A 23,228-nucleotide genomic window follows, 5' to 3' on the forward strand; every position below is an offset into this window, starting at 1 on the left:
GGAAGCAAGAATTACATGTGGCGGTACGATACGCGGTGGTAAGGCGAATCACTCCTCATACTCAGTCCGTGCCCAAATAGTAGTTCACACTGGATGCAAATCACAGCCACAGGGCCCGACACTGAGTGCTACCACATCGTCTTATACTGATCTATGTTTTCATCGGCAATTCGCTGGAGTTTCCAGAAGAACGAATGATATGTGGCGGATGGTTTCGCGGACACACTACTTCCGCAGCCTCAGCAGCATTGCCTGCACCGTGGTTGCCCGCTATGTAGCATGTCAAATCCATCAATGTGGTCAGGGAGAGCACACAGAGTGGATTTTTTTTCTTTTTTAGAGAGTAATCATGCATCATCCTTGTCTTAATGGAGTATAGCCGCATAATTTTAGCTGCATGTTTCCTTTTCTGCAATGTCACCGGGGTGGCTCAGTGGTTATGGTGCTTGGTTGCTGACCCGAAAGGTGCCAGCTCGATCCTGGCCACGGCGGATGCATTTCGATGTGAGACGAAATGCTACAGTCTAGTGTACTGTGCGATGTCAGTGCACATTAAAGAATCCCAGGTGGTCCAAATTATCCGGACCCCTCCACTACGGCATCTCTCATAGCCTCAGTCGCTTGGGGACGTTAAACCCTATAAGCCTAACCACTTTTTTTCTGTAACGATGCTTAAGACGTTAAAATACATGGATCATAACATATATAGTACTACTTGCCTACGACCGCTAATTTATCATTTAATTTTTTCTCGTTTCTTCAAGAACTGAATGTCTATAACATCAAAGGTCAGTATAGGTCACATGAGGCATGAAAACAACTGCAATATAATTGTTGATAAGATGTTTGTGCGCTCGAGGCCATAAGGCATCGCGTATACTGAGTGGACTAGTTTTTCTAGCAATATCTCCCCCCTCCCCCCTGTCCTACAACAGATTACTCCTAAGGCTTTCTTTACTTCCTCTTAACTGGCGTGATGTCCCATTGATGAGCTCAACTGCCTCTCTCAATAACATTCCCATTACTTTGGCTACTGTATAGATTTGTGTACAACTCCTCGGCTACTTTAACATATATCTTATCCATATTTCTAATGACATTTCCCTCTTTTTCTCTTAGTCAGGGACCCTGGAACAGGAGGGGCAAGGGGGCGGCCGCCCCCCCCCCCCCCCCCCCCCCCCAGTCTCCGATTGCTTTCACTTGGGTCAGATTTCTGACAATTGACACACTTCAGTTCTAGGACTCTTTTAATGCAAATCACAGTGGGGCTGAGCTACTTTGCTTCGTAATAATAATAATAATAATTGGTTTTTTGGGGGAAAGGAAATGGCGCAGTATCGCTCATATATCGTTGGACACCTGAACCGCGCCGTAAGGGAAGGGATAAAGGAGGGAGTGAAAGAAGAAAGGAAGAAGAGGTGCCGTAGTGGAGGGCTCCGGAATAATCTCGACCACCTGGGGATCTTTAACGTGCACTGACATCGCACAGCACACGGGCGCCTTAGCGTTTTTCCTCCATAAAAACGCAGCCGCCGCGGTCGGGTTCGAACCCGGGCTTCGTTGCCAGTTGTAAACCATTTTGTATACGAGCACCCTAAACTAGTCATGTCCCAACAGTAGTCAACTGTCTGAACCGTGTACATGGTCATGATAGCAGAATTCAAACAAACTGTGCACAAACTTTTTAAATGCAGTTGACCACTCCTCATGTGTAAAGCTTCCCATCTCACTTAGTTCTATATTGCCGTGAATATTTGCACCGTTTGTTCGTTCGCAATCAAAACCGCCGGCACGCGGCTTTATCATTTTGTTTTGTAATGCGAGATGCGACCAGACTTATTTCCATTGATCGTGACCCCGCGCAAATGCTTCCACATTTTTCAAGATTGTTGCAGTTGCTATTGGTTCTTCATCGAAGGTTCCTTGCTAGATTTAAATTGAGCGCGGCCAAGAACTGCAGGCATTCAGTTTCGGGTGCCTGGATGTCCGCTCGCCTCCGCTTTCAGGGTGGGGACACCCTTTGTGCTACCACGCGCCGCCGTTTCCCCCTCACAGCGGCATGTTGGGTCCCACGCGTCAGTTGCGTGCAGTGCGCTATGCGTCTGGCACGGTTTCTGTGCGGTCGCGTGGCGACTGTAATAATGCTACTGGTCTGGAAATAGTACATACTTGTTTCACTCGTGGAAGTAGTGTTTTTGCAGTTTTGAGCGTATTTTATGCATGATCCACTCGCTCCAACTACACGATAATCGAAAACTTATGACGGACTGGTGTGTTTCCCAGTCAACGGCTGCACTTTAAAAGAATAACGGTTATTTGTGTTCCTTGATAGTGATATGGGCTATACCAGGGTCACCGAATTCTATAGAATTATGCTGTTTTTGTTGCTTTGAACGTAAAGACACGTTCACAAGGCCCTAATTTCTCTTGTATACAAGCAGCGCGGAGCATGTATGAGCTGCCAAATATAATAATTTTGCGTAGTCAACATCCACTTTTCGAACATTTTCTGAAGTGCCTTTGTCTTGTTGCTGCACCGTACGTGACAAGTTCCACGTAATAAGTCAAATTTCTCTTCTGCTCTGGAGTTTTCTGAAAAGCTGAGGACACGTCTGAAACCAAATGGTCATATTTTCTGAACTGCTTCCCATAGCGACTTTTGCCGCACCAAAATAATTCAGTTGTTTGCGTTTACTTTTGAATAGTGTTGACTACACGCAGACTGACGATGCGATGCGACGACGTCTTCCTAATTTGTAGTGACTGTCACTTTATTCGAGGACAAATTTAACTTAAAAATTTATTTTTCTTTTCAAAACATGAAGAAAAATCATCAAAAGCGACTGATCCACGAAGAGACCTCACAAAGTCAGCCCTTTGACAACTACTTATTTTCAATCCCATTGTCTCTGCCAGGGTAAACTAAGAAAGAGGAGCCGGAGCAACACTGGAAAGAATTAATAATTGGTTTTAGGGGAAAGGAAATGGCGCATTATCTGTCTCATATATCGTTGGGCACCTGAACCGCGCCGTAAGGGAAGGGATAAAGGAGGGAGTGAAAGAAGAAAGGAAGAAAAAGGTGCCGTGGTGGAGGGCCCCGGAATAATTTCGACCACCTGGGAATCTTTAATGTGCACTGACATCGCACAGCACACGGGCGCCATAGCGTTTTGCCTCCATAAAAACGCAGCCGCCGCGGTCGGGTTCGAACCCGGGAACTCCGGATCAGTAGCCGAGCGCCTTAACCACTGAGCCACCGCGGCGGGTCAGGAAAAAATTGAGAATTGATTTCTGAGGAAAGGAAATGGCGCAGCAATTGTCTCGCGTGTCTCGATGAGCACCCGAACCACGCGGTAAGTGAAGGGAGGAAGGTGGGAGTAAAAGAGGAAAGATAGAAAGAGGTGCCGTAGTATAATTTCGAATAATTCTGGAATAATTTCGACTACCTGGGGATCTTTAAAGGGGCTCTGAAACGCCTTCCGAAGAGAGCACATTAACTCACTTAATCACTGCACTGTGTTGCCATGAAAACCAGAGCCAAATAATACTCTCCTACACGCAGCAGACGACCCACAATCACGCGTAAAAGTTGGCGAGCCCTTCCCGGCGACTTTTTCATGCTCGCACCCTCCTCCGTCCCCCGCATCTACGTAGACATGGTAAGAGGTGGCCATTGGTTAGATTCGTTCAGACGTCAGGCAGCTACCGTGGCCTTGGGCAATAAGCCGCTTAGCTCCGGCGGGTCGGGAAGCTCCGCTCCCATAAGGGGGTCTGCGAAGGAGCGCCTGCTTTCCAGCGTGCAAACAGTGACGAGAGGTTTGGCGCCAGGATATTCGTAGTGAGCTGGCGCAAAGAAGTAGAGAAAGGGGTGGGGTAATGCCTTCACGGCATTAAGATAAAACAAATAATAAACTGAACAAAACGCTGCGACGAGAGCTTCACATACTCAATCGCTTACCCGCAAGAGCGCCTAAATAATACGGCTGCCTTATGGGAAACGCCTTTGTGATCAGGTTGTGGAGAAGCCGGTCGGCAAATTTTGATGTGGCTTGGCAGATTTTAACTTAAGCTTTCTTGGCCTACGTTCTTCGCTTTGGCCTAGTCCAAGCGCTTGTGGTCTGGTGGACAAAACATGCGATTTCTGACGGCGTGGTGCAGAACGTACAAGGCGGCTGTAATTGGGGAAGAAAGGCCGCGACGCGTAACGGCAACGGGGCGCCTCTAATCGGAAGAAAAAAGGCGACAGAGAACGCACAAAACTTGCAAAACCGAGGCTAAAACGGGCCACGCCCCTTTGCGTGAAGTGAGCTCGTAGTGTGTGATGCAGCAGTCAGAGACAAAGTTATGAGACTTGTGTTCCCGGGTGTTCTGCCTACACTATTAAAGTGCACTGCCTATTTGGCTTTGCTCGTGACAGCGCGCGCCGAAAAAAATTGCCAACCGCAGGTCAAACCAGAGTGCCTGACCAACAGTTAACCGCAAATTATGAGAGGTAAGGCATGCGAAAACGCTTGTTTTCCAAAACTATTTCGGCTGGGGACGGAGGTATAATGCACAAATTATCTTTGCATCCTCATAATTATTTAAATTAGCAGCCATAAAACACACATTTTCGCATTGATTTCATGGCTGTAAATAAGTAAACGTGGCTGTTGCAAAAGTAATTGCAATGCAGAGTATCCGGATCAAGAGATTGTAGTGGAATATGCAACGCAAGTTGTAAGAATGCTATTATGAAGGAACACAGCGCAAAATGAGCGCTACAGAAGAGAACCAACACGCATGAGTGCACGGACTGTTCATTAGGCGCCGACTTTCTCGGCAGATTAGCTCTGAAAGTTGTCTCCATCCGGCGCTGGCATCGAAGCACCCTAGCTGGTAAGAAACGTACTCTACGTTGTGGGGGCCTGCCCTGCAGCCCCCTGAGTTTGCTTTCCCGCGAGGCACCGTGCAGCGGCTTTCTCACCTCGAGGCTGAACGCATTCCCTTGTCAGTTACATTAACTGGCAAGAGGGCGCCAGCATCGCTGCGGGGGAGACTGCCAAAGCCCGCGCGCGGGAGGGGGGTCTTGGGCTGGGATAATCGCCGCGAGCGGACGCGTCGCTCGCGGCTCCGCTCTTCGTCGGCGGGGCGAAGGAGCGACGGGGAGACAGGCTCCCGTACTCGTCCCGTCCGGCCTGCGGAGTTTATATCCTTTGCCCTAGCGCGGGCGAACATTCGCTCGGAACCTTGCTGGTGAGTCGGACGACCTTGATTCATTAGCGTACCTTGTTGCTAGCTGGCGTTATTGTTTCTGTAGCAATAAATGCCTGTTTGTGTCAGCCAATGTGTCGTTCCTTTGTTCCCTCAGAGCACCCCGCAGGGGGGCGCCTGCAGCTTGCAGGCGTCGCGACGGTGAGTGGCGACACCGCGGGTTCCCGAGCGTCCGCAGGGACATCTCCGCAAGGGGATGATGGTGAACTGTGCATCACCACGGACCCGAGCACCCGCCCCTCGCCGTGCGTGGCATCGCCGTGTCCGGGGAAAAGGGGATCCTGGTGGTTGAGCCGATGCCGAGCGTTTGGACCCTTAAGGCCCCTTGGCGGAGGCAACACACCACTTTGGCCCCAGCTTCCTGCAGACGGCACCTCCGGCCTGACCCGACCGGGGGGAATCGGCAGTCGCCTTTTCCTATCCTCCTCTCCATCTTTCACTTTCCTATCTCTGTCTCACAACTCTCCTATATCCTACTCACTCCTTGGTTTTTCCTGTTTTCCTGGCGGCGAGGGTTAACCTTGTGTGACCAACTACCCTGAGTTGAGTCATATTTGGTTATAGTTGAGGTGTACAGCTGGCGTGGGCAGGACTTGCTTTCAAGTTCCTGTCCCGTCCCCTTGTTGGACTCCGTGGTGGGTGGGTGGCACCATGACCGAATAACTAAATTTTCTTTATGGCTCTCCCCTTTCAAAACCTGATCGCTCTCTGAAAAGAGGGCGGAACGAAGCAACAGACTTTTTCCCGAAAAAGAAAACAACCTTCCCAAAGTTCCATGTCATACATAGTAGAGTAGAAGGAAAGCAGGCAAGAATACTATCCCCCTTTCTTGTGTCAAAGTGCCTCACAGATGCACTGGGCCCCGGATATAAGCTATCGAAAATGGCCAGTGGCGACTTATTACTAGAAATCCGTGACCATACCCAAAACTCCAAGATCTCAGACATTCTCTCTATTGGAGACATCCCAGTCTCCATAACAGCCCACAGATCCCTCAATACCGTCCGTGGTGTCATCTCAGAAAACGACTTCATTCATCTAACAGAAAAAGAAATGCTAGAAGGTCTCAGCGACCAAAATGTCACAGATGTCTATCGAATTAAAATCCGCAAAGACAACAAAGAAATAGGTACTAAACACCTGGTACTCACATTCAGCACAAGCACATTACCTGAAACCATCGAAGTCGGATACCTTAAAGTTAATGTCAGGCACTACATTCCTAACCCACGCAGATGCTTCAACTGTCAGAGATTCGGGCACGGCTCTCAGAGTTGCCGCGGCCGCAAAACCTGTGCTAAATGTGCCTCCAATGACCACCAATCAGACGGCTGCGACGCCGCGCCACGCTGTGCAAACTGCGAAGGCGAGCACGCCGCTTACTCAAGGTCTTGTCCTGCCTGGAAAAAAGAAAAAGAAATCATTACAATAAAGACAAAAGATAATATCACTTTTAAAGAGGCAAGGAAGCGTTATGCAATGTCGCAAGGCACTTTCTCCTTAACACCCCACACAAACTTCGCCGATGTGGTGCGCGGGCGCGGCGCATCACACCGGTCTCAGGCACCTGCCCAGTTCACACCTAGTGAGGCTGAGGCAGGGCCATCCGCGCCCCTGGCAGATGCAGCGAGAGCTGCTATGCCACCCCCAACAACGGGCCGGCCGTCCTCCAAGTCGGCAGCCCGCAAGGCTTCCCCCGTTCGCGAGAAGTCTACCACCCCCCTGCCCGCGGGTTCCCCGCGGAACTCCAGCGCCTCCATGGAGGCGATGGATACAAGTCAAAGCTCGCCTCGGTCGCAACGGCGACGGGGCTCTCTTGACCGGAAAAAAGAAAAAACCACGATAACAGGCCCTCAACAAGGGGACCTGAGGTCTCAAAACACTCCTCCTTAAAATAATCATGGCGTTCCTTATCCACTGGAACTGCCGTGGAATTTTAAATAACTACAGCGATGCAACAGATCTCCTACGCTCTATGTCTCCTGTAGCACTGTGCCTTCAGGAGACCAATTTGGGACCTTTACAAAAAAATTTTTAAGAATTATAAAGTCTTTCGCCGTGACCGTGAGCAGGCAGATAGGCTCTCTGGAGGTGTTGCTGTCGTTGTTAAGAGCGGTGTTGCAACACGTGAAATCCAGCTGCAGACGAATTATGAAGCCATTGCAGTCACCGTCATTAGCTTTAAAACAATTACCATATGTTCAGTATACCTTCAGCCACACCTCACAGTAACACTTCATGACCTAGAATCACTTTTTAATCAGCTACCAGAGCCATATCTGGTAGTTGGGGATTTTAATGCACACTCCCCTTTCTGGGGGAGTGAACAGACAGACACTAGGGGCCGTATATTAGATTTTATTCTGTGCAATAATGTTTGCCTACTCAATACAGGCAAACCCACATATTGCTCTCCAGCCTCAGGAAAAATGAGTTGCATAGATTTATCTTTTAGCTCTTCTTCCGTTTTTACCGATTTTAAGTGGGATGTTCTCGATAACCCGTACGGAAGCGATCATCTTCCGGCAGTGATTAACTTTTCATCGCCACCATCAGTCATCCCTAGTAAACCACGCCATTGGAAACTACACCTAGCCGACTGGCAACTATTTAGAGAAAAGGCTAGCCTGGAGAAATCATTTTCAAACAGTCTTAACGTTGACGAACTGAATGAAATTTTTACAAGCTGCATTATTGATGCTGCGTGCCAAGCTATTCCGCAATCGTCAGGAATAGTACGACAAAACAACAAGGTATGGTACACGCAGGAATGCCGGGAAGCAAAAAAGAAGCAAAATAAAGCTTGGGGAGTTTTTCGAAGATACCCAACTCAAGATAACCTCATCAACTTTAAAAAGACGAGAGCAAAAGCTCGGTACATCCGCCGAAATGCCGAAAGAACATCATGGAGAAGCTACGTATCATGCATAAATAGTTCAGTTATGTCCAAAAAAATGTGGTAACAAGTCCACAAGTTTAACAGAAGCTTTTCTCCTTACACAATTCCTTTCTTAACAGCTCCAGGTACACAGACAAATATAGAGGAACAGGCAAACATCTTGGGAGAACATTTCTCAAACATTTCTAGTTCTTCACACTACACAGAAACATTTTTAAAGCATAAACATGCAGTGGAGAAACATAGACTTCCAACAACGGGCTGCACAAAAGAACCGTACAATGGTTTAATAACACTCCAAGAAATAAACGAAGTTCTCTCGGCCGGAAAAAAGACAGCACCTGGCCCTGACAATATACATTACGAAATGCTAGCACATCTTTCCCAGCCATCTGTGGAGGCGCTCTTGAAGTTTTTTAACCAAGTGTGGGTGCTCGGAAGATTGCCGAAAGCCTGGAAGAAAGCAGTTATTGTACCATTCCTGAAATCTGGAAAACAACCAACATCCCCTACTAGTTACAGGCCGATAGCCCTTACCAGCTGCCTTGCCAAATCATTCGAAAGTGTGCTGAATAAAAGACTAACTTTTCTGATCGAATCTCTTGAGCTTATTGACATCCATCAGTGCGGTTTTAAGAAAGCATGCTCAACAACAGACCACTTAACTCGCCTGGAAAACACTGTCCGAGAGGCTTTTATACACAGACAGCACTGTCTTGCCGTCTTTTTTGACCTCGAGAAAGCATACGACACCACCTGGAGGTTCGGCATCCTTCGTGACTTAGCAGATCTTGGCATCCGTGGCAGGATGTTGAACTGCCTGAAGGACTTCCTTTCCGACCGCTCATTTCAAGTGCGCCTAGGATCAACCGTGTCCAGGGGCTTCGTTCAAGAGAACGGGGTTCCTCAGGGGTGTATTTTGAGCACGACATTGTTTGTTATTAAAGTAAATTCCATAGCCAAAGTAATACCGAAGGCCATTATGTATTCCGTCTATGTTGACGATCTGCAAATAGCCTGCACATCCTCAAACCTGGTAACATGCGAGAGACAAATACAGCTGACAATGGATAAACTGGTGTCCTGGGCAGACGAGAACGGTTTCCGGTTTTCCACACAGAAAACCGTGGCCATTCTTTTCTCTATTAAGCGAGGCTTACAGGCTGACCCATTTATACACCTGAACAAAACACAGCTACCGGTGAAAAATGAGCACAAATTCCTAGGCGTAACCTTTGACAAAAAGCTCACTTTCCTGCCTCATATAAATGCACTGAAAAAGAAAGCCTCCCGATCCCTCAACATACTCAAAGTACTGTCTCGAAAACATTGGGGTGCCGACAGGATATGCCTTCTAAAAATTTACCGCTCTGTAGTACGCTCTACCCTTGATTATGGATGTATAGTGTATGGGTCAGCGAGACCATCATACCTTAAACGACTAGATACAGTGCATAACTTGGGTTTGCGTCTCTCCACTGGTGCTTACAGGACATCACCCATTAACAGTCTTTATGTAGAAACCAACGAACCGTCACTCGAGGACCGAAGAACCATGCTCACGTGCTCGTACGTTTTAAAAATCCGTTCGCTTCCCAAACACCTATGTTACCCCATAGTCACAAAGTGCCCATCAAGAACACTTTTTAACAACAAACCACAAGCTATCAGGCCACTCCTCCTGCGTTTTGAAGAGATGTGTCAAAACCTCGGAGTACTGGACACATTACCTGCCATTGCTCGAAGACGAGCTCCACTGCCTCCATGGCACAATATTCCGGCAATCTGTGATTTTACCCTTACGCAGTTCCAAAAAAAACAAACTCCAAAACAACATATAGTACAGGAATTCCTTGCACTCGAAGAAAAATACAGTAGTTTTACGGACTTTTACACTGACGGTTCAAAAACGAATGTGTACGTAGGAAGCGCAGTGGTGCGAGGAAATTCGGAGACAGCAATGCGACTTCCACAGTGCGCATCCATCTTCAGCGCAGAATGTTACGCAGTATGTGTGGCAACAAAAAAAATATTAAATGAGAACCTCAAAAACACTATTATTTACACAGACTCTTTAAGTGTACTTACAGCCCTCCACTCTAGAAACGCAACCACTCCCATACTTGGGGACATCATACACGACATTGTAACAGCAACAGCTCGAGGACAAAACATTAAACTCTGCTGGGTCCCGAGCCACGTCGGAATAAAAGGAAATGAGAGAGCAGATTTGTGTGCCGCTCAAGCTCGGGGCAAGGAAATAAAAAAAGTAGATATACCCTTTAATGACTGCATGGAATTAGTTCAACAGAAATTAAGACAAAAATGGCAGTCGCGTTGGAACAGCGAAGTGAATAATAAACTGCACTTTGTAAAACCAGTTTTGGGTGAATTTAAGTCATGTGTGCACCAGGAACGTTTTAAAGAAGTGGTTTTATGCCGTCTGCGAATAGGCCACACGCACCTCACGCACAACTTCCTGCTAACAAAACAAGATAAACCTGGTTGCGAGGAATGCGGAGAAGAACTTACTGTTAACCACATTCTATTCTCATGTGTGAAACTAGAAAAACTAAGAAAAAAGTACTTCACTCAATTTTATCATGAATACATTCCTTTTCACCCAACATTGCTCTTAGCTGATAATGCCATTGTTAACATACCCTCCGTTTTTAGCTTTTTAAAAGCAGCGGGCGTCCTCGAAAAACTGTAATTTTTGAACCACTGGTTCCCTTTATTACATGATACACCTCAGCCACTTTCTGATTCCTGAGAAGTAGGCTGAGGCTTTTTATTTGATTGGTTGGGAGCCTCAGGATCCTTGCCTAGCCAAGGATAGCCGCTAAGGCTGCCTGACCTTCTTTAAGGCTTTTACCATTAGCGATTTCCAAATTTCTTCTCTTCTTTTACTAGGCAGCACAATGTTTTTAGGTCATCTACGCCATCGACATTTTTTGATATTCGTAAACATTCTACAGAAAGCCAATTCTACACCTTGAGTTTGGCGCATGATGGCCTTAGCTGCCTATGTGCCATAAAACCCAACACACACACACACACTCCCCCCACACATCACATTAACAATACAAGATTTAGAAGGCCTGATCAATGAATTGCCGGAGCCTTAGCTGGTAGTTGGCGATTTTAACGCTCACTCCCCGTTTTGGGGATGGGAACGCTGTGACTCTTGGGGCAAAATAATCGAAGACTTTCTCCTCTCGAATAATGTCTGTCTTTTAAACACAGGAAAGGCCACATATTGTTGCCCAAGCTCAGCAAATATGAGCTTCCTTGATTTAGCTTTCACATCACCGTCTCTTTTTAATGATTTTAAATGGGATGTTTTAAATGATCTTCTGGGAAGTGATCACCTACCCACTGTCATCAGGCTCTCGTCTTCCACTCCAGTCATCCCCACAAGACCACGGCGCTGGAAATTTCACCTCGCCGACTAGTCACTTTTTACAGAAAGTGCCACTCTAGAAAAAGAATTTTCTGAAAACTTCAGCACCGATAAAATTAATGCAAGGTTTACTACATGCATAATATCGGCCGCAACACTCGCTATACCACAAACAACAGGACTCGTACACAAGAAACACAAAGTATGGTGGACACAAGAATGTACATTTGCAAAAAACAGCAAAATAAAGCATGGTGCACCCTGCGTCGGTACCCCACTGCAGAGAACTTACTCACTTTTAAGAGGGCCAAGGCGAGAGCGCGGTACGTGCGCAGGAATGCTGAGAAAACCTCCTGGCAGAAATATGTGTCCTCTATAAATAGTTCAATACCATCAAAGAAAATGAGGGACAAAGTTCGTAAATTCACTGGTGACCATACTTCCTTCACACTTTTGCTTTTGACAACACCCGTTACACAAACATCGTTGGAAGAACAGGCCAATTTATTGGGCGAGCACTTTGCTGAAGTCTCAAGGTCATCCCACTACACAAACACATTCCAGAAACACAAAGCTATAGCTGAAAAACAAAAACTTCCATTTGGAGCAGGCATGCAGGAAGACTACAACCAGCCCATTACACTCCAGGAATTAAATAGGGTATTATCTTCCGGTAAAAAGACAGCACCAGGCCCAGACAATGTGCATTACAATATGCTTGCCCATCTCTCTGATACTGCCGTACAGGCACTGTTAAAAGTCTTCAATAAAATATGGATGACTGGCAGAATACCTGAGGAGTGGAAGAAAGCAGTAATAGTACCTTTTCTGAAACCCAGAAAACCACCAGCAAGTCCTGACAATTACAGACCAATAGCCCTCACCAGCTGCATTGCTAAATCTTTTGAAAGTGTAATAAATATTAGACTCACCTTTGTACTCGAATCTCGGCAACTATTAGATGTACATCAATGTCGATTCAGTACAGCATGCTCAACCACCGATCACCTTGTCCGCCTAGAGAACGCCATACGGGAGGCGTTCATCCACAAGCAGCAGTGTATCGGGGTCTTCTTCGACATGGAGAAGGCATACGATATTACGTGGAAGTTCGGCATCCTCCGCGACCTAGCAGAGCTAGGTATCCGAGGCAGGATGCTGAACTGCTTGAACGACTTCCTGGCTAACCGCACATTTAGGGTCTGCCTAGGAACAACTCTCTCCATGACTTTCACCCAAGAGAATGGCGTACCCCAAGGTTGCATTCTAAGCACGACACTCTTCGTAGTAAAAATGAATTCGTTAGCCAAAGTAATACCCAAGTCCATAATGTATTCGGTTTATGTAGACCTACAGATAGCATGCACTTCCTCCAGCATATCGTCCTGCGAGAGACAAATACAAATCACACTAAATAAACTGGCTGCTTGGGCAGAGATAAATGGGTTCAAGTTCTCTCCTCAAAAAACAGTAGCTGTTCTGTTCTCATTGCGACGAGGCCTACAATTGAATCCCAACCTATACTTGAGTCAAGCCACACTACCAATTAAACCAGAACATAAATTTTTAGGACTCACTTTTGACAAGAAACTCGCATTTCTACCACACATTAACAACCTTAAAAAGAAGGCATCCCAAGCCCTCAATGTATTAAAGGTGCTCTCACGAAAACGGTGGGGGTCCGATAGAACATGCCTATTACACATCTATCGCTCTCTGGTACGCTCCAAGCTGGACTATGGGTGCATATTATACGGTTCAGCAAGAGCATCCTACTTGAAACGACTGGACCCTGTTCATAATCTTGGTCTGCGACTATCAACTGGAGCATATAGAACATCCCCGGTAAACAGTCTTTACATTGAAGCTAATGAGCCTGCACTAGAGGATAGAAGAGTCACACTGACATGCGCATACGTCCTAAAAACCCGTTCTCTTCCTAAACATCTCTGCCATCCCATTGTTACCAAGTGCCCATCCAAAAGATTATTCAACAATAAACCACAATCCATCCGGCCACTAATAATGCGCTTTGAAGATAAATGTGAAGAGTTAGGAGTACTGGATGCCCTGCCGAATATTGCACAAAAATATGAAAATTTACCACCATGGTACAGCCTGCCTTCAGTGTGCGACTTCACACTGACACACTTACACAAAAAGGAAATGCCACATCAGCGCATACTACAAGAATTCTTTGAACTGCAAAAAAAAATATGACACCTTCACTGAATTTTACACTGATGGGTCAAAAACAGAAAGTCATGTTGGAAGTGCAGTAATTCAAGGAAAAAATGAAAAAATGATACGACTGCCACAGTATGCATCGGTTTTTACTGCCGAGAGTTATGCAGCCTTTGTAGCCGTAGACCAAATAGTAAAAGAAAACATTAAAAATAGCGTCATTTACACCGATTCACCGAGTATGCTCAAAGCGCTGCACTGTAGAAACGCTGCTGAACCCATTATAGGAAACATCATACATAACATAATTAAAATAAAAAAACAAAAACATAACATTATATTCTGCTGGGTGCCCAGCCATGTTGGAATTGTCGGTAATGAGAGAGCAGATGCATGCGCAGCACAAGCTCGAATTGATCAAATAAAACAAGATAACATACCACACAGGGATTTTTTGAAATTAGTGCACAGTAAACTCAGAATTAAGTGGCAGGCTGCATGGGAAGAACAGGCAAACAACAAACTGCATTCTATAAAACCCGTTTTAGGAGAATGGAAATCATGTAGACATCAAGAACGTTTCACTGAAGTTATTTTATGTCGGCTACGCATTGGGCACACACACCTTACACACAACTTCTTACTGACAAAACAAGACAGACCTCTCTGCGAAATGTGAGGCGATGTACTCACTGTAAACCACATTTTAATTTCATGTACAAAACTGGAACAACTGAGGAAAAAATATTTTACAACACTCTACAATGAATACATCCCATTGCACCCCAAGTTGCTTTTAGGTGATCAAGCACTGGTTGATCTTTCAAGTATTTTTAAGTTTCTTAATGAAGCCAATGTTTTAAACAAACTCTAGTTATAACAAGTGTAACATTTAACAAAAACCCAACCTTGTATTTAGCGCGCATCATAGCCATAGTTGCTTTGCGCCATTAAAATCAATATAACTAACTCTCTTTACTGCTTTTAGGCTATCTTCACTCTTCAGAGCATGATCTTTTTTCTCAATGTTAAACTTCCTCGAGCGTACCAGAAGCTTGGAATTAAGCTAACATTATCTTAACTCATAACAAAGGAGACGTCAAAGACATGAAAAATTGTAAACCGTTCAGCTTACTGTCCGTTAATTGTCTACAAGGTATTTACTAATTAAGTAGTAGTAGTAAGTGGTTTTATTAAAATAATAATAAAAACAAAGGAAGATTTTTGCTAACCCCGGCATCTGCCATCGATAATGAAGCACCACCTGAGCTGGGGCAGCGAAAATAATTAAAGGTTAGCAGGCAGTATGAAGAAATGAAATGAAAGAGGCGAAGGGACAGGAAGAGAGGACAGGGGGAGGTGTAATATACACAAGCTATTTACACAATAAGAAATGTGTGCAGGTTGTGCGCGTGATTAGTTCATGATGGAGCAATAAAAACACACTAGCACAACATTATGTTGACTACAACTGAAGTGGGGCGTCCAAGTATTCGTCCAAGGTAGCACTCGCGGAGCGTTCAGTCACTGCGTGCAACTACCTAGTGGAGAACAGACGGGACGTCAGTCTGTTCGAGGAACCCGCAGAGGCTCGCAAAGGATCGCTCACGGGCGCGCGCACTGCCCTGCGGCCACAATAGCGCCTTGAGGGAGTCTGGTACGCCCAGGCCGCAAGCATATCGCGACGAGCATCGGCGAACGCGGCACAGTGAAGGATGCTGATACTGTAGAAGCATGGGCAAGTTGGTGTGACATTGTTTTTTCAGCAGCGCAGGGGACAAAAAACAAGCCAAATGCACAGACACGGCGCTGATCAGCGCGCCGTGTCTGTGTACTTGTCTTGTCTTTTGTCCCCTGCGCTGCTGAAAAAAAGTTAGGGAACAGGCGCTCTAGTGTTTCCACTGCACCGCATCCGTCACACACATCACTCGTCGCGATTCCGTGACGCGCCCGTCGTTCTCCGGGCCACACGCAGCCAATGCGCGCGCGGGGGATCATTGCACGTTGCGACCGCCGATGATGCTGTCGATGCGCTCACCTCCTGCGATGCGTGGGTCGGGGTGCTGCTTTCGGAGGTGGTCCTGGACGACCGCACGCACGTCCTCCAGCGCAAGGGGCAGATCGCTGGGAGGTAGTTGATGTCCAGCGGTCGCGAGGTCGTCAGCTTCGTTGCCGGCGATGCCCGCAGTGACCGGGCACCCAATGTGCACGCACGGCACAACCTCTCGGCGCGAGGCGCTCGATGCGCGAGCGAATATGTCCCGCACTAGCGGGGTATCGCGGCCGTTGCATTGTAGGCGGCTGAAGGAGTCGCACAGCAGAGCACTCTGGGCGGCGGAGGGCCGAGGATGAGCAGCAGGTTCAGCCCGAGCCAGATCCCCATCAACTCCGCCGTGGTGGAGCAGCCCAGGAAGGTTGCGTGTTGCTGGCTGCGCAGTCGCAGGGCGGGGATGGTAACCGCCGCTGCAAGGGAGCAGCTGCCGCGGGCCACTGAGCCGTCGGTGTACACGAGGAGATGGTCCTAGAGCTCCTCGTGTATGTTGGCTCTGGCCAGCTGCTGCACAGCACAGAGGGGTGTGCTCCGCTTTCCCGGAAATCGCAAATAGAATCAGGACAACCTTAGACTTCAACCAACCAAATGAACAGGCGGGCTTTTGCAAAGGATACTTGACAAGAGACTATTATCACGCTATCAGTCAGGTGGTAGAGACATGTGCAGAATATAACCAACCCCTATATATAGTGCTCATTGATTACGCAAGAGCATTTGACTCTGTGGAAACCTCAGCAGTCATGCAGGCATTGCCGAATCAGGGTGTAAAAGAGTCTTATTTGAAAATACTGGAAGATACATAATGACTGCACAGCTACCATAGTCCTTCTTAAAGTCAGCAATAAAATTCCAATTAGGAAGGGTGTCAGGCAGGGAAACTCTATCCCACCAATGCTAATTACCACTTGTTTACAGGAAGTGTTCCGAGGCCTGGATTATGCACAGTTGGTGATAAGAGTTAATGGAGAATACCTAAGTAATTTGTGATTCGCTGATGACATTGCCTTGATAAGTCACTCTGGAGGTGAGCTGCGAAGCATGATAAACGAGTTATTAGACAGGCAGAGCAAAACGGAGGGTCTTAAAATAAACATGCAGAAAACCAGTCATGTTCAACAGTCTCGCAAGGGAACAGCAGCTCACACTTGGCAGCGAGGTGCTGGCAATGGTAAGGGAGTACGTCTAGCATACTTAGGGCAGGTTGTGACCGCTGATCTGGATCATGAGAGGGAAATAACTAGAATAAGAATGGGGTGGAGCGCATACGGCAGGTTCCTTCAGATCATGAATGGTAGTTTACCAATATCCCTCAAGAGAAAAGTGTACAGCAGCTGTGTCTTGCTGGTAGTCACCTACAGGGTAGAAACATGGAGGCTAATGAAAAGGGTTCTGCTTAAGTTAAGGACAACGAGCTACGGAAAGAAAAATGATAGGTGTAACGTTAAGAGACTGGAAGTGGGCAGGGTGGGTTAGGGATCAAACTCTTGTTAATGACATCCAAGTCGAAATCAAGAGGAAGAAATGGGCTTGGGCAGGGCACATAATGCGAAGGCAAGATAACTGCTGGTCCTTAGGGGTAACGGAGTGGATTCCAAGAGAAGGCGAGCATAGCAGGAGCAGGAGAAATTAAGGTGGCCAGATGGGATTAAGAAGTTTGTGGGGATACGGTAGGCGCAGCTGGGAAAGGACAGGGTTAATTGGAGAGATGTGGGAGAGGCCTTTGCCCCGCAGTGGGCACAGTCAGGCTGATGATAACGTTGTCTGTCCATCGATTGAAACAAGCTGGCAAAACCGTTGCAGTGAATTAAAGACGTATCAGTGGTTGTATCAGTCATCTCATGCCTTGCATGTTCTAACAAACCTCTCGCATCACATCAGTCATTTGATTATTAACAGCATCAGAGATGAAGCTCATCTATATATTATTGGTTATAGGTTAGTACCATAGTAATTCTCGATATATATATGTCTGACATATCATTACAAAGAAAAACACAGCAAAATTTCAGTCTCCTTCAACTCTGCTATTGAGCAGTTACAGAGAACAGCAGTTTGTGATAGCAATCTCTCTAGGGAAGCAGTAAGCACTGGTCTAGCTGGAACATGAGAGTGCAACAACTGGGAGAACAAGGATGGGGTGGAGAGCATTTTGCAGGTGCTCTCCGGCCATGATTAGTGGCTTACTTGTATCTTTCAGGAGGGAATTATATAACAGCTGTATCTTTGCCAATACTATTTATGGGGCAGAAATGTGGTGCCTAAAGAAAAACCTTCAAATGAAATTGCTGACCCTGCAGAGAGCTATGAAAGGAAAATGGTAGGGGTGCTGTTAAGATATGGAGAAAGATTAGTGGGTTATAGAACAAAGGTGAGTTGAATATTTTAGATGAAGTCAAGAAGAAGGGGATGCGAGGGGAAGATAACCAGTAGTCCGTTAGGGTAACAGAATGGTACCCCAGACCAGGCAGACTGCAGGGGGCAGCAGAGAGTCAGGCAGACGAACTAGTTTAGGAAGCTAGCACAGGACGCGGTTAATTACTCAGTGGACATTAAAACACCATGTACATCCTGCATATACGTATTTAGGATGTCCACAGGACATTAATGGAAGTTCTAGTGTGTGGGTAGGGATCTGAGGGAATCGTGCAGTGGTCTTTATTCAGATCATCGCTTCTCACCACCTCGTGACACCTATAACTGCCAGGTAATGAGCAAACTTGCACAGCTGCAGGATATAGTGCCACGATTTGAGATAAAGCCTCTTAAATTTGAGGTCCACTCCCAGCACGCTGACTTGTTCAAAGGCAGTACTTTAGTCAGAATGTTCGCAGTGTTCGGCGAGGGCACTCTGTTTTGGTGTTCATCTTCCGGACGTCGCTTCTGTGTTTTTGGGGTGTCTCTGATGTACAAGGCAGGACATACGGCACAGGTGATTTTGTAGCCCACACTTTGCTGCTTCTGTTTGGGGATGCAAAATAAATTAATATTGCCGCAGACGGAAGCGGCGGAGCATTGATATGGGCTTTTGGGGAACGCAGATGTTTTGCTTTCACAGAATGCATGGCAGTGCTTCACTAACGTCAATCACGTATGGTACCACTATGAGAGAGATTTTCTTGGCTTCATTGTTGATTGGTTTCTGTCCTCCAGACCTGACAACAGGACATGTATTGAATAAAGCTCCGGGTGTAGCCATTCTTCTTAAGATCGACAAAGACAGCAGCTTTCTTTGATCTGTCTCCTGCTTTCCATGGAGCAGCTAGGCTTCACCTTTGACAAGAGTTGAGACGATGGAAGCTTTATGGTTTGCTGGATAAGAGTGGCGGTCCAGGTAGTAACCTGTATGCGTAAGTTCCCTGTGCACACAAAACTCCAGGTATTCAGATTGTCTTTTTTACCAATCTGTCAAGGAACAGCAAGGTGCTGCCCCTTTCTTGTTCTTCTGTGAACTGGATTGCTGATTGAACACAGTTGAGTTGCACAAGGATGCTATCTACATCTGATTTCTTCAGAATGTAGAAGCAGTTGTTGACTTAGCACATAAACACGTTTGGATTTTTTTCTGAATGGACTGCAAAGGCTTCTGTTCAGTGACCTCCATCGTTGGGTTGGCAGCAGATACTGAAATGGCTGCAACCCATCTTATGCAATATCTTAAGAGCCCCATATCCCCACACCCACCGCCAGCGTTTGCCAACTGAAAGGTAGCAAGTGGCACCTTTTCAGATGGCAGGAGCCACCTCTGTTGGCAAGTGGCAACGTGCGCGTATACAGTGAAACCCCCTCTCCACTTGCATGATATCTGTGGTCATGCATGGTAGCTCTGAACAAGGTTCTTATGTTGTCACATTGTCACAGCTATAGTAATTAGGTGCCTTCCAAGTTTTTGTTTAATACACGTCACTTGTGGGGCCAGCGGCATTATAGCGCGATAGCATTAAAGGCCCTTGTACGCAGAAAATCTGGCGTCGGCAATGTGAGCAATAAATAGGGTGGCCCAGGCAATCACCCCCTGTAGTCATGTAGTCGTATGGGTGTGCTTGGCTGGATGCCAGTGAGTAATTACCCCTTATTAAGAATCTGCCTAGGTGGGCAACATAGGTCGCGTGACCATGTGAGGTCATCACAACCTATCCACTGGACTGTCTGCAAACTAACCACCCTGGTAGGTGGCAGTTAAATTAATGGTTGATTGCGAGAGGTTGCTCAGGAAGAGCAACTTTGGTTGCACAAGAGCCACCGTGATGGCAGCACATGCCATCGCAGGTAGCAATGGCACATCCTTTAACTGCTGCTCCATTGCCCAAGGAGTGGTATGAGTACTTCTGGGGACATATGAATGTAAAGCTGAGGATGACTAATTCCGCATATATGGGCATTAACTCATTAATGCTGTCGAGTCCAATTTTTTTGCCACCTCAGCACGCTGTCTGGTCCTGTTGCATACTTGGCTCGAGGCTAATATGAAACAACCTGGAAGAAATAAGCTGCAGGTTGTGCTGGCCTTTTCTTTTTTTCTCTTTGGTTGTCGTGTTTTGTTGCTGGATTACTATTCATTAGTTATGTAGACCCACAGTCATCAGTGTATGGAATGAGAGTTTGGCAAGAAAATCTAATTCGCTTGCATCCAAGGCACCCTCCTTGAGCACTGTACTGTACTTGCTGTGTGAATTGCATGCTGAGAGACTGAATGCATTTTTCTCAGGCTGCACTGCTTCCCATAAACTTTTGATTGAGGTATTACGACAGTGCTGTACACGTTGTTCAGGTGTGTCTCCACCTCTGGGTGGTGGTGCTTTGCAGTGGGTGCTGGATCAGCAGGCTGTGTGCTGGCGAACCGGCTGAGTGTGGACGCGACGGTGCTGCTGCTGGAGGCTGGCGGCTGGGAAGGGGAGCTGGCCGACATCCCCCTGGTGGCCGCCACGGTACAAGAGACGGCCCTCGACTGGCGCTACACCACCCGACCACAGGAGGCTGCCTGCTTTGGACTACATGAACGGGTGGGTGCGTTTCCTCTGTACAGCCATGTAGCGGTCCTCGAGTGGATGCTGAGGAGTAATCGACTCCCTTGATTACAGCATAGATAATGCGATATTCCTGAATAAGTTATGGGGGTAGGGCATGTCCTGCTCTAGCTTTCATCCTGCTTGCCCCTTAAGTAGTGATGAGGGATAGAAAACAGGAAAAAAAGAAGGGCAAGGTCCAGAGGGCCCGTGAATAAAGCATTGAACAATTTTTCAGTGAACATTTAAACTGCGATTGGCAGCTGTGTCAAAAAAAAAAGTGCAAAAGTGCGCTTGATTCAATGTTTCAGTTCTAAAATAATTGATTGGTTAGTCATAGCACCATGCTTACCTTACATTGGCAAAGAATAACTAAATGACAAATGTTGCATGGTTCTGTACTAGATGCGGTAAAAAATTTTTAAACTGAATTTTTTTAATCAACAGCTGCCTCCTTACTACCACATAGCTATGCCTGAAATTTTGCTTCCTCAGTAAAAAAAAAGGGACTTGTAGTCCTTTTTGGTACATTACCACACTTTTTATTGCTCATCAAAAAAAATGTCATAGCCTCTGAGTGCCAAGTATGGTGATGATAGCGAAACAGTGTGATTACATCAGAATACTCTCCTGTATTGCAACATGTGGTGATGCCACTTGAGATATTCGCTCCACTAATTTCCTGATCACCCTGTTGCCAATGGCTCATCATGACTGTGGGTGCAAACAAAAGTATCCACCCTTGATTCTACAGACCAGTGAGTGGCAGTCTTTGGGAAGCCAAAGCAGCCTGTATTACGGCATATATTATGAACACCGATCCATGAAAAATTATTTTTGCTGTAAACTTCAGGCGTATCTGGATATAAATTACCTATAGTATGCTCTTGGTCTGAGCATCTTCTCAATCTCTCTAATATTTCCGGAAAAACACTCATTTTCTTCCACCCCGCAGGGGGGCGCCTGCAGCTTGCAGGCGTCGCGACGGTGAGTGGCGACACCGCGGGTTCCCGAGCATCCGCAGGGACATCCCCGCAAGGGGATGATGGTGAACTGTGCATCACCACGGACCCGAGCACCCGCGCCTCGCCGTGCGTGGCATCGCCGTGTCCGGGGAAAAGGGGATCCTGGTGGTTGAGCCGATGCCGAGCGTTTGGACCCTTAAGGCCCCTTGGCGGAAGCAACACACCACTTTGGCCCCAGCTTCCTGCAGACGGCACCTCCGGCCTGACCCGACCGGGGGGAATCGGCAGTCGCCTTTTCCTATCCTCCTCTTCATCTTTAACTTTCGTATCTCTGTCTCACAACTCTCCTATATCCTACTCACTTCTTAGTTTTTCCTTTTTTCCTGGCGGCGAGGGATAACCTTGTGTGACCAACTACCCTGAGTTGCGTCATATTTGGTTATAGTTGAGGTGTACAGCTGGCGTGGGCAGGACTTGCTATCAAGTTCCTGTCCCGTCCCCTTGTTGGACTCCGTGGTGGGTGGCTGGCACCATGACCGAAAAACAAAGTTTTTTTATGGCTCCCCAACTTTCAAAACCTGATAGCTCTCTCAAAAGAGGGCGGAACGAGGCAGACAACTTCTTTCAAAAAAGAAAAGTAACCTTCCCCAAATATCATGTGATTCACAGTGAACAACAAGATAAACAGGCAAGAATAATATCCCCCTTCCTTGTGTCAAAGTGCTTGACTGAAACCTTAGGCATTGGCTATAAGCTGTCAAAAATGGCCAGCGGCGACTTATTGCTCGAACTGTGTGACAATGTCCAACATTCTAAGCTCTCCAACCTAACGTCCATAGGGGAAATCCCGGTCTCCGTGACTCCTCATCGCTCACTAAACACTGTCCGAGGCGTAATATCGGAAAATGATTTTCTTCACATAACTGAAAAAGAAATGCTCGAAGGGCTCATCGACCAAGACGTCATAGATGTCCACCGAATCAAAATCCGGAAGGACAACAAGGAAATAGACACAAAACACATGATCCTGACGTTCAGCACCAGCACCCTGCCCGACACAATCGACGTGGGATATTTGAAAATCAATGTACGACCATACATACCAAACCCTCGCAGGTGTTTCAAATGCCAAAGGTTCGGCCACGGCTCACAGAGCTGCCGCGGTCGTAAAACTTGCGCAAAATGTGCCTCTAAGGATCACCAGTCTGATGTATGTGACGCAGCCCTGTGCTGTCCAAACTGTGAAGGAGAACATGCTGCATACTCCAGGGCGTGTCCGTCCTGGAAGAAAGAAAAAGAAATTATCACCATAAAGACCAAAGAAAACATTTCTTTTAAAGAAGCGAGAAGGCGTTTTGCGCTTACAAACACATTCTCCTTCACAGCAAAACAAAACTTCGCTGATGTGGTGCGCAGGGGCGTAGCACCGCACAGCACTCCGGCACCTGCCAAGGCCGCTCCCACCGAG

General features: G+C 46.8%; 1 protein-coding gene across 1 annotated transcript in view; it reads left to right on the plus strand.

Annotated features, from left to right (window-relative positions):
- Positions 1–23,228, plus strand: part of LOC144106300 (glucose dehydrogenase [FAD, quinone]-like) — a 64,672-nt gene that overhangs the window by 1,778 nt on the left and 39,666 nt on the right. The window contains exon 2 of the mRNA XM_077639084.1: positions 20,596–20,792. Within this exon, the coding sequence (XP_077495210.1) occupies positions 20,596–20,792 (197 nt within the window). The remainder of the gene's footprint in view (positions 1–20,595; positions 20,793–23,228) is intronic.

This window comes from Amblyomma americanum, chromosome 10 (genome assembly GCF_052857255.1).
Source record: "Amblyomma americanum isolate KBUSLIRL-KWMA chromosome 10, ASM5285725v1, whole genome shotgun sequence".
Taxonomy (NCBI): Eukaryota; Metazoa; Arthropoda; class Arachnida; order Ixodida; family Ixodidae; genus Amblyomma; species Amblyomma americanum.